At 38.9% G+C, this 10,835-nt stretch overlaps 1 protein-coding gene across 1 annotated transcript; it reads right to left on the bottom strand.

Moving 5' to 3' along the window:
• Positions 1-2,117: 2,117 nt before the first annotated feature.
• Positions 2,118-8,912, bottom strand: LOC148847179 (uncharacterized). Its single transcript, XM_088948637.1, has 9 exons — positions 8,420-8,912; positions 7,185-7,407; positions 5,618-5,771; positions 5,083-5,171; positions 4,922-4,964; positions 4,325-4,381; positions 4,127-4,205; positions 2,533-2,627; positions 2,118-2,445 (listed from the first exon to the last, which is right to left on the bottom strand). Exons 1-9 carry the CDS (start codon positions 8,652-8,654, stop codon positions 2,323-2,325), a joined length of 1,098 nt encoding a protein of 365 aa, XP_088804763.1. The 5' UTR covers positions 8,655-8,912; the 3' UTR covers positions 2,118-2,322.
• Between the last annotated feature and the right edge of the window lie 1,923 nt (positions 8,913-10,835).

The following is a 10,835-nucleotide window of genomic DNA, read 5'->3' as shown; positions in this document are numbered from 1 at the left end:
TATCTGATTATTTAAAGAAGAGATAAAGAAATTGTTAATTGGGTGTGGTTTGCTGTTAGGTGCTCTCATTGTCTCGGAAGTCTTATAAAAGCCGAAGCCGCTGGGTCAAATCCATGACCCCATCAGAAAGAAAACTTTTTAAATAATTCAAATATCGTGCCTGCCACACGCCAATAGGGTCCCACTCAGTCCTGCCGGCCTCCTCCCTCTCCCAACCTATGACATAACATAATGGACGGTTTTATTTTTATTTTTATTTTCTTTTACTTTGTCAATGTGAATCGAACTCCAGGTGATTTAGAGTTGTAAATGGGTCAGATCCATCCGATAGAACTGAACTAATCCAACCGATTGTTATGGTTCTTGTCTATAGCATAGGTCCCGATTAATAATTGGATTGTGAGTTTGGGACCAGTTTCTTGCTGTTTCAAACCGATTAAGGCCCAAGCTGACTATATTTTTTCTTTTTTATTTTTTTCCCTTTGCTCATGAGGTTATACACTGTGAGTGAGTAACCCATCCCCCAACCCCGGTGCAGGTATGAATCAATCCCAAGTCTCCGCTACACCTAAGGGACACCTCAGTAACTAATTAATATAGAATTTGGATTACTTGAATGTGATGGTTGTTACCGGTGTGGAACCTTATAATGGGCTCCATTGTGAAAGGTCCGTGTTCTATGTATTTTATTACTGGTGTGGATCCTTATAATTGGTTCCACACACTACTGAACAGCTGTTTTGTTCAACCTTAATTTTGGATACATTTCGGGCTGTATCAACTGATACATAACGTATCATGGGCTTTCCGGTATGTCTATAGGGAGTATTTGGGGGTTTAACTCAGTTCAGGAGGTAAACAGGCCTTAAACCAACCTCTCTGAACCAGGCTGAAAATACGTAACGTATTGTGGACTTCCCGATATGCCCTTATAGTGAGTGTTTTGGGGTTTAACTCAGTTCAAGGGGTAGATGGGCCTTAAATCAATCCCTCTAAATCAGGTTGATAAAAAAACTAAAAAAAAAAAAAAGATGCGAACCATGAAACAATCTGACACGCCCCTACTGACATATCAGACTATCAATATTTTGAACCTTTCTCGTTAGTAGATTTGGCACCTTGCCAAGCTGATCATATTACTAATAATATGAGTCTCCTCATTTTCTTGTAATTTTTCTTGTATTTTATATCTAAAAAAGGTAAATTTGATAGACACTATATAAGATTATTTTGGTTTAGAACACTTGTTTATTTTACTATTTAATGTTATTTTTATTGAATGATATTATAAAAAAATGAAGTTCTAGGTTGTTATTATCTTATAGATGTCATTTGTAGTTAGGTCTAATCGGGTCAGACCCAATATAACCGATTCGTAATCGGTTCTGGACTGGTCCACCCCTGTCCCAAACCAGACCCGACACCTTAATCGGTTATTATCATATAGATGTCCGGGCACATTTTGCATTTTTAGACTTTATTAACCAGTCTCCAACCCGGACTAGGTCATTCGCGACCTCCGGGTATGAATTCAGACAGGTCGATTCCACTACGTATTATTCTTTTTTCATTATATATATATATATATATATATATATATATATATATATATATATTATTTTAAGAAGAAATATTCAACTGATCGAGTCATCTTGGTCATCATGGATGGTGGACTCAGTGAGTTACCCTTGACCTGGCCCACAACACTAAAATGACCCCACAGTAGACCAGGTCAGTACAACGATCTGGACACGTGTCAAACCTCCTGGTATGCAGCGTATGTTTGGCAGCATGTCCTCATCCATGGAATGTTATTAATAATCGGCATGAGAGATTTCGGTTGTATTTGGTACGGTTGCTGTTTTTACCTGGAACGTTTCGGGCTAATCAATACAAACTAGCATACAATGGTTATTTTGAGAGTTGAGTTGAGACTTTATAATTTCAAGTTTGCAACAGGCGTACCTTAAACAATGCATGTGCGGGAAGCTGCTTGTAGAAACGTCAAATTTACGTTTCAGGTAAAAACATCAATGATTCTGATATTCTAGGAACACATCTCTCACCAATCTGTATCTGTATTGATCGACCCAAAACACTTCTGGTAGAAACAGCAATTGGACCAAACACAATCTCCTGTTAATTGTTCAAACAACTAATATGATACAAAGTGAGAAATGGATCATTGTCTATTGACAAGGAAATTTCTCACCATAAATACAACCCATAATCTTATCACAAGCGTAAAGAAGATGAAATTAATTTTGAAAAGATCAGAAGGAGAAGGAAAGATGATGAGAGGCGATAGCACCATATGACTTTTTAAGTAGTTCTTAAATGGGGAGTGAGTGAGAAGGGGGATCCAATTGGAGCTACAAGGCCAAGATACCGCATTATCCTGAATCTCCGTACTTTCTTCACTGGTTTCATTGGAAATGTCACCTCCTACAGAAGAAGAAGAATGTGAAAGCAATTATAGACATGCCAAAGTAATTTAGAACAAAACAATGAAGAAATGTAAAAGCAACTTACATCAAAATGAACTTTTGGCTTCCGTTTCCTTTTACCCCTTCCTCTCTCCAAGTGATCACCATCTGTTCTGCTCGAGCTTGATGCATTCCATTTTTCTGGCAATCAGAAATTAAAATTAGGCCCAGAAAGTAATATAAGACTAACCGGGATCTATTCCCATACCAACTGGTTGGTGGCCGAGTTGGTACATTCTTGGTTACGACATAGTGGAGATGCAGGATCTATTCCCGTTGCCACCGGGGGTGAGGAGGGTTTTAGGGATGGATGATGGGCTAACCCCCATTGTATAGCCCCCATCTTCAAAAAACACCATAGTGGTTGAAGAAGTTATGCGCTTATGCTGCCAGGGAGACACTAAAAACTGCTTAATGTATCCTCTTTGGCCGTCTTAAAAACAATAAAAGGAAAAGGGAAAAAGAAAAGCCATAATTTTGTTACCTAACCTTGTTCAAGTTAAACAATATATTTGTCTTGGTTTTGTCCCTGCTTCCAGGGACATAGATCTGTGAACACATAAGTCTCGTTTATTAGAGAAGATGATTTTTGTGAGCAAATGCTGCTTATAGGAACATATGAACAAGTATAATCTCGTTTATTAGAGAAAAATGAACCCAGTGCTTTTTTTTTTTCTTATTTTAAGCTTCTGACAAAGATATAACTTAGTTGCATCAGAAGTATGTACGTTTCTATTGTACATATTATCTATGTTTGAGCATTTTCTTGCCTCATCTTTCCAATTATTATTGTTGTTATTATTTTTTATAGGCTTAGCTTTCCAATTATTTCTTTTCCACTCAATTTCTAAATTTCCAAAAGAAGAAATCTAAGGATTGAATATTAAAATTCTCAACATGGTGTTTGAGTGACATATCCCTCACAAGCAGAGCAGCAGCCAAATGGAGCAGACAATCATGACCATTGGATCTATTCCATTCTTTCATTTTGACCTGATCTTGGTATATACGGTATACCTAGATCTGAATTTGAACAGATTTTACATACTTGATATATCTGAATCTGATTGAAACACAACTAATTGAATTGGGTTTTGTAAATCCACAATAGGGTCACCCACAGATGACTTCCATAAGACAGCCTGTAACATTTAGTTAACAATGTAATACTCAGACCAACTTTTATGATAAAGACATTAAATATGTGCATACATTAAAAATGCATAAATATTGCTGGGTTGGGTCTTAACATGATTGCCCGAGGGTGGATCTGTATTCAAACCAATCATCTATGAATCTGTTTTTTGAGATCTATACAGTTTAATCTGAAATTCTGAATCCCCCATGATATCAGATAGCTGGTATCTGATCATTGACTATCCCACCTAACTGGTATCAAGTATCACTTCATTCTACACTTCTTTGAGTCCTACACAACGGGGGGTAGCCCATCCCCCCCCCCCCCCCCCCCCCCGCCCTAACCCAGATGCAGACAGGATTCGATCCCAAGTCTCCGCTACGACCAGCAGGAGACCTTACCAACCGCTAGTTGGCTCCTTGCAACCCATAGTGCTTTCTTGATTTTTAAAAGGTGGTCAAACTTAAAAGTAAAGTGAGGAATTTGGGATCAAAGAACTCACCGGGTGTCTGGATGTTTTGAACATCAGGACTTTGATCTGACAATCTAAATGAGTCTATCTGTTCTTTCCTGTGCAAGGCCTGCAAAAAGATAAGAGAAGAAAATGGGCCCACATTAGTACAAAATAGGTCATTGAGAAATGCAACAAATAGAAGAATATTAAAAGAAAATTGCATCATTAACGAGGTCAAATATATACTTGTTTCAGAGCATCCTGAAATGATTTCATAGGATTGCAGCTCTTTGATTCAAAGCACTGAAAAAAGCAAAAACCAAAAGTCTTGAGTATGTAGAACAATATTGAATGGTTAAAAACAAAATGAAAAGGTCACAAGTTAACAAAAGCTGACTAAATTGGCTTGATCAGTGATGGCATAAGTTGCTTAGAACACAAGCAGCCACTGAAGCATCTTTATTTCTTAACATAGTCTTCAATATCAACATGTGTGAAGTGGGTTGTAGATTTGTGGCAATCAAAAAAAAGAAAAAAACTAGGGTGGGGGGAGGGGGTGGGGAGATGTATGAATGAGTTCTAGCATATGCATCCAAGGTGTTTAGTTTGGATTTATATGTAGATTCTATAGTCAATTCTTAAAAGATCTTATAATCAGTCTGCAACTGGATTATAAGATTTTCAGTAGTAGAATTTGGTGAAGTGATTAAAATACTTGTAATTCCACATTTCATGGGCATTATGGGGGGAAGTTTAGAATCTGGATTTTGGATTTAACAATCCCATCCAAATGCCCTTTAGGTCTGTGGCTTCTTTGACAGAAAGTGGACAGTCTATACTCACATTCTCAAACTGTGAAAGATCTCCAACTGGATCAACCCAAGCACTGCAAAATCACCTCAAACTTTTAGTTCCCACAACTAAATGGCCAACAGAGCTCAAAGTTTCCTTTGCAGTTTGAAAAACAACATAAAGCCTGTATCAAGAGAGGCTAGAGATCTTACCATTCATGTTTTCCAAAATATTGCACTAGAACTTGTCCATGAACACATTGATTACTTGTACTAATCGGAGTTGAACTTTCTCCCATGATCTGAAGATATCAGTTAAACATCAGTTAGGCTACCACTTTGGAAAACTCTAACTATTTGAAATGCCAGACCGAAAAGGTATTATCTTTGAGGAAATTAATTTCCAATAGTGTAAATATTATCTGTTCTAACCTAGGTTGTCCAATTAATGCATGCTGTTCATTACATTTAGATGTTTTCCTTATTTCTCCTTCTAGAAATATTCTATTATTTAATTATATTTCCTGGCTAGATGGAAAAATTTAATGCATACAATTTTAAGCTATGGATCATCTAAAGTGTGACCAACATTTTGGTTGCCAGGACTTGACCATATCTTCCATATTTACATATCTACATCTCATTCTATAATATTAATGAATAAAGAGTCTATTTACCTCAAAATAAAATTGCAAATTAACCAATTCAATATCAATCAAATTCTGAAAATAATGCAAATGTAACCTACTTCTGCAGGCCACCACATCTGGCAGGCTGTTTTAGCCCACACTATATTTCCAGGAATTATCCAAACATCATTGCTTTCTGAAATTCGTGATGTAGATTTATCAGGAGTAAAAGCTAATGTTCCATCAGTATCAGAGACATGCCTTCTGATGTTCCTGAATAAAATAGAAGATGTCTGTTATTGGAACATCACATATATCCTATTTCCAAAAGTAGACAAAAAGGGCTGAGGAAAAAAAGATTCCTTATCAAATATGATATCACCAGAGAAAATGATTTTATTTCTGATAAGAATCAAATTAAAGACATCTAAAAAATGTTTGAAGTGTTAGAACCCAAGTTGAGTTGCCTGTAAACTTGGAGTTTTATCTGAATTAAGGAAGAACTAAATAAAAAAAAGTCATTACCCAATGTTGGTCCCAGCTATCTAGGGTCTTGGGAAGGGTAGAACTTAATCAAGGAAGAAAATAAATCATTAGACAAAAAGGGTTGAGGAAAATGATCAAATATGATATCACCAGAGAAAATGGTTTTATTTTTGAGAAGAACCCAATTTAAGGCATCTAAACAAAGTTTAAAGTGTTAGAACCCAAGTTGAGTTGCCAGTAAATTTGGACTTTTATCTGAATTAAGGAAAAACTAAATAAAAATAGGACATTACCCAATGTTGTCATTATTTTATTGATACTTATCAATAAATAAATAAAGAAATAAATAAAGGGAGGAAGTACTTAATATATGCTTCAAACTTGGCAGTTATGGGAGACTTTGACAATTTGGACAAGAGAAAAGTTTGCTTAAAATAATGACACTGCAACATAGAATACTAAAAATACCAAATGGTTGTCCATTTGATCTGTGATGTACTTATTGGAGTTGAATGCAATATGTAGCTAAATCAATCTTAGGCGTCTGAACCCGGTAAGGAAAGATGAAAATACATTCATATGGAGAATGATTTCAATAAAAAAACAAACTTGGTGCTTGTAGCTATTACTACCTTATACAGGTGCTTATTTGATGCATTGTATTGGCTTGATGAAACTCCTGTTAAAGATATCATAGTTAAATAATTTGGTATATTGATAATGGTTCATTGATCTTGCATCTGCAGTATTGTATTTGTCTCGATAGGTATTGATGATTCAAACTCAATAACTTTTTGGCCACAAAATATTCAATATGGGCATATCAAGTTGTTTTGGATCAATTGCCATCTGAACCATTGTGCAGAAAGTGCAAGAAAGTAAGTTCACGCCTGAGAGTGTCCACTTTGTGAAAAAAAAAGAGCCATAAATTAGGTCCGTATCCAGTCCACCACACCCAAGACCCAGATGGGCACAACCAACATACGGTAATGGCCCTTTTTTGCCATGTAGTAGCCTAGTTTTTGTTTCTTCATCTTAAAAGTGAGGAACCCAGTTTTAGCATGAGGGAAGTGCATTAAAGAGTTTCTTCGAAGAAAGTAAATCATTAATGAACCCAGAGATTTCCTGGACAAATTGACAGCCATTTCCGCAACAAGTAATTCTTGCAAGACTGCAATGCCACAAAGGCATGAGACAAACCTAGCATCACAGATATCCAACATTGCATTTTGATAAACTGAGTCAGCTTCAGTAAGTTGTAATCCAACTGAATCTGACAAGAGTCCTTCCTGTCCTTTGTTCTTGGGACTAGACTGAACCAAAGGGAACTTGGGTGCTTCATTTTCCTTGCATCCTTGCTCCACGCTAGCTGTTGTGATGCTGGATAAACCATCTTTGCAGCTCAAGAGCTCCAGTGCAGGACCTATCATATCAAATTTTCCGAAACAAAAGCTTAAATATTTTCAATAAAATTTCAACATATGCTACAAAGACAATGGATGAAGCAACTTCATTTTGGACTCCATAGCACCACGGAGAACAACGAGATGTGTTTAATATAAGATTACAATCTAAAAAGATGTTTGAAGCTTCATTTATTACTACGAAAAAAAAAAAAAAACTTCCATTTTGTTATTATATGACAAAACACAAAAAAGAGAGAAGAACTTCGCATGATCATTCTAAAAAGGGAAAAACAGAAATCACTTATCAAAGAAAAAAGGATAGAACAGAAATGACTTTCATCGGCCTAAGACTGAGAAAGGAGACACTTTTTCTTTGGGGTGGTCATATTCTTGTTTTTATCCAGTAACATGATTACTCATTTATTTGATCTAGCAGACATGCTTCAAAAGAGCATTTAAACATTTTTCTTCAATAAAACATCAACTAATTACCATACAATGAGACGGGCTTAACCTTTTGGAATTAAGTAATTGGAAATTGTCTTGTAACCTTTTTAATCAGTGTGAAATTTATCCTTTCTTTGATGAATGGGATGGAACACCTCAAGAAGGTTGATGAATCCACCAATGATCCTCAGTAGCATATCCAAGTTTTCAATTCAATCGGCACTAGTTTCCCAATTGTGGATACCTGGAAACCGTAATTCTAGTTCCTTTAGTTTTAATTCCAATTTTCTCGACTCAACTTTTGTTCTCTGGCACTAATCTCATCCCATTGTCATGTCAAGAAAGAGCATGGAACGGCAAAGAATTGCTAAGTTCGTTAATCTCCAAATGCATCATCAAATATTAATTCCATAACCACAGAGGATTAATCAAATTGGGGATTAAGTGAGTGCCCAAAGCAGAAATTTTAACCATAATTTCAATCCAGAAGATCGAATAAAATGCAGGAACAAAATTCAATTGAGCAATTGAATAAACTGATATATACTTCAACGATTGGAAATAATGAATGATGAGACGAACCGCGACGACGACGATAAGTATAAAAAGCAAGGCGATCGCCGGCAGCAGTGGTGGCGGCAGCTTCAGGAGGGGAAGAAGAAGGTGAAGATGACGCAGAGGACGTGGACGATGAGCAGACGAAAGGAGAGAAGTCGGTGCGAGGTTTGGGGGCACGGCTTCTGGGTTGCTGACAACACTTTGGAATGTGAATTTGCTCTACCTTCCCTCCCTTTCTACTCGTTGTTTTCTTCGCCATTATCGCAAACAATTTAGTACTCAGATTTATCTCCTTTGATGAGGATTGCAGGGAAAGAGAATTGAAATAGAAACATAGAGATAGCAAGAGAGGGGGAGAAGATGGCAAAGCCCTAAGTCGAGACGATTATATTGGCGTCATTAGAGATGGAGAGGGAGAGAAGAGAGAGAGAAGAGAGTCTCATGACGACGTGAAAGGTGAGTTGGGACGGGCCACGTTGATCTCTCTCTCTCTCCAGTGAATAAAATCGGAGTGTTTATAGTTGTTGTGGTTGTTTTTTAATTAAAAAGAATCAATGAGCGCTGTTGCTGCTAATTGATTGGACACAGTACACATTACATTCTGATTTTGAAGCTTTGGAAAGTTGGATTTTAGTACGTTGAAGCTGGGCGTCCTTGGGTCTAACAGTCTAAGCTAAGGATGTAGACTACAATTGTGCTTTGGATCCTACAACTTGCCGGGTTGTGACGGTTCAGCCACCATCAACGCCATTTAAGTGTTTTGGGTTGGGTCCTTGTACTTTTTTTGTAATGGTAATTATGTAAATAGTAATATGCATGTACAGTATTTTGATGTATTATTTTGTTACTCCCCCAAAAGCTTAACGTACTCTTTGAGGGGAGGTAGGTAGTCGAGTGAGCTCATAAGCGTGTAAAGGTTAAGCACCAGATCCCCTCGGCACTGTACTGTGTGCTTGTGCTTACCACTGATTAATGCAATACAAGTTGCCTCTTGTCTAATTTGTGTGTACTCCTGTTTCCTTTTGTGTGTTGTTGCTTGCATTTGTAGGCTTTCTCGACCCCAATCGAGCGCCGCACTGATCCCCGTCGACTAGCCCCGTGACAGTTGGTATCAGAGCCGAATTGACACTAGCGGTTGTCAAGCCCAACGAGTCCCTGTCGTGCCCCGCAACAACACCAGCCGATGAAGAATCGTGACACGCAAGAGGAGATCCAGGAAGGGATCTCACGGGTTTATTATGAGGACGAGCCTAGAGATAGCTCTCCCAAAGACAAAGGCGTCAGCTCAAAGCATAGCAAGCGTGACAAGTCAGTTGACAAGCTTGCGACCATGGACAAGCGCATCATGCGCTGCGAAGCAGTGGTTGGAGAAACTCGTGACCACGTGGACGAGCTTCAATTCAACCTTGAGAACGTAGCATCGGTCGTGGAAAGATTGGAGGACCAGTCCGGTGATAGCTCCAACAAGCCAGACAACCCACTAGAAGACCTGGTGAAGTGCCTACAGATCCAGCTCGAAGACTTGAAGGGCGAAGTGACCCTTCTGAAGAGGCTGATGGCCAATACAACCAGCACACCTGCTGCTCCAGCCCCTCCAAAGATCAAAGTCCGCAAGCCTACCTCATATGCAGGGACCTGCGATGCCCGGGAGCTTGACAACTTCCTGTGGCAAATGGAACAATATTTCACCGCCGCCGAACTCGTTGAGGAGGCGGCCAAGGTGCGTACTGTTGTTATGTATCTTACTGATGTTGCTATGTTATGGTGGCGCAGGAGATGTGCCGATGCAGAGCGAGGATTATGCTCCATTAATACCTGGTCCGTGTTCAAGAGTGAGATAAAGCGCTAGTTCTATCCAGAGAACGTGGAGTACCAAGCCCGTCGGAAGCTCAAAAACCTAAAACACACGGGCTCATTGCATGAGTACGTGAAGGAGTTCTCCGCACTATCGCTCGAGATCACGGACATATCAGATAAGGACTTGCTCTTCAATTTCATGGACGACCTACAACAATGGGCCGAGCTTGAACTCCAGAGACGAGGTGTGAAGGACCTCGCCACAGCCATGGCCGTTGCTGAACAACTGGTAGACAACAGACGACCAAGCAAAGATGGCCCCAAACCCAACTCATATCAAGGCGTAGGGAATGTTGGAGGCGATAGGAAACCTTACTACGCGCCCAAGGGAGACTCGGGGCCAAGTAAACCCAACACTATGAAGTTCTATAGGAGACCTGAAGGAGACTCTGGATACAGGGGTGGCCAGTTTGTGAAGAGAACACCTCCGGCACCATGCTTCATCTGTGAGGGAAAACATTGGACTAAGGATTGTCCTAGTCGGGGGAAGCTCAATGCCTTGCTTGCAAAGCTTAGCGATGATGAGCATAGCGAGGAGGAGAAGGAACCGGGGGAGACAAGAATAGGGGCTCTACGAATACTC

This window comes from Nelumbo lutea, chromosome 6 (assembly GCF_056320005.1).
Source record: "Nelumbo lutea isolate HS-2025 chromosome 6, American lotus-T2T, whole genome shotgun sequence".
Classification (NCBI taxonomy): Eukaryota; Viridiplantae; Streptophyta; class Magnoliopsida; order Proteales; family Nelumbonaceae; genus Nelumbo; species Nelumbo lutea.
Note: the sequence above shows the minus strand (reverse complement) of the source record. Positions and strands in the feature narration are given on the sequence as shown.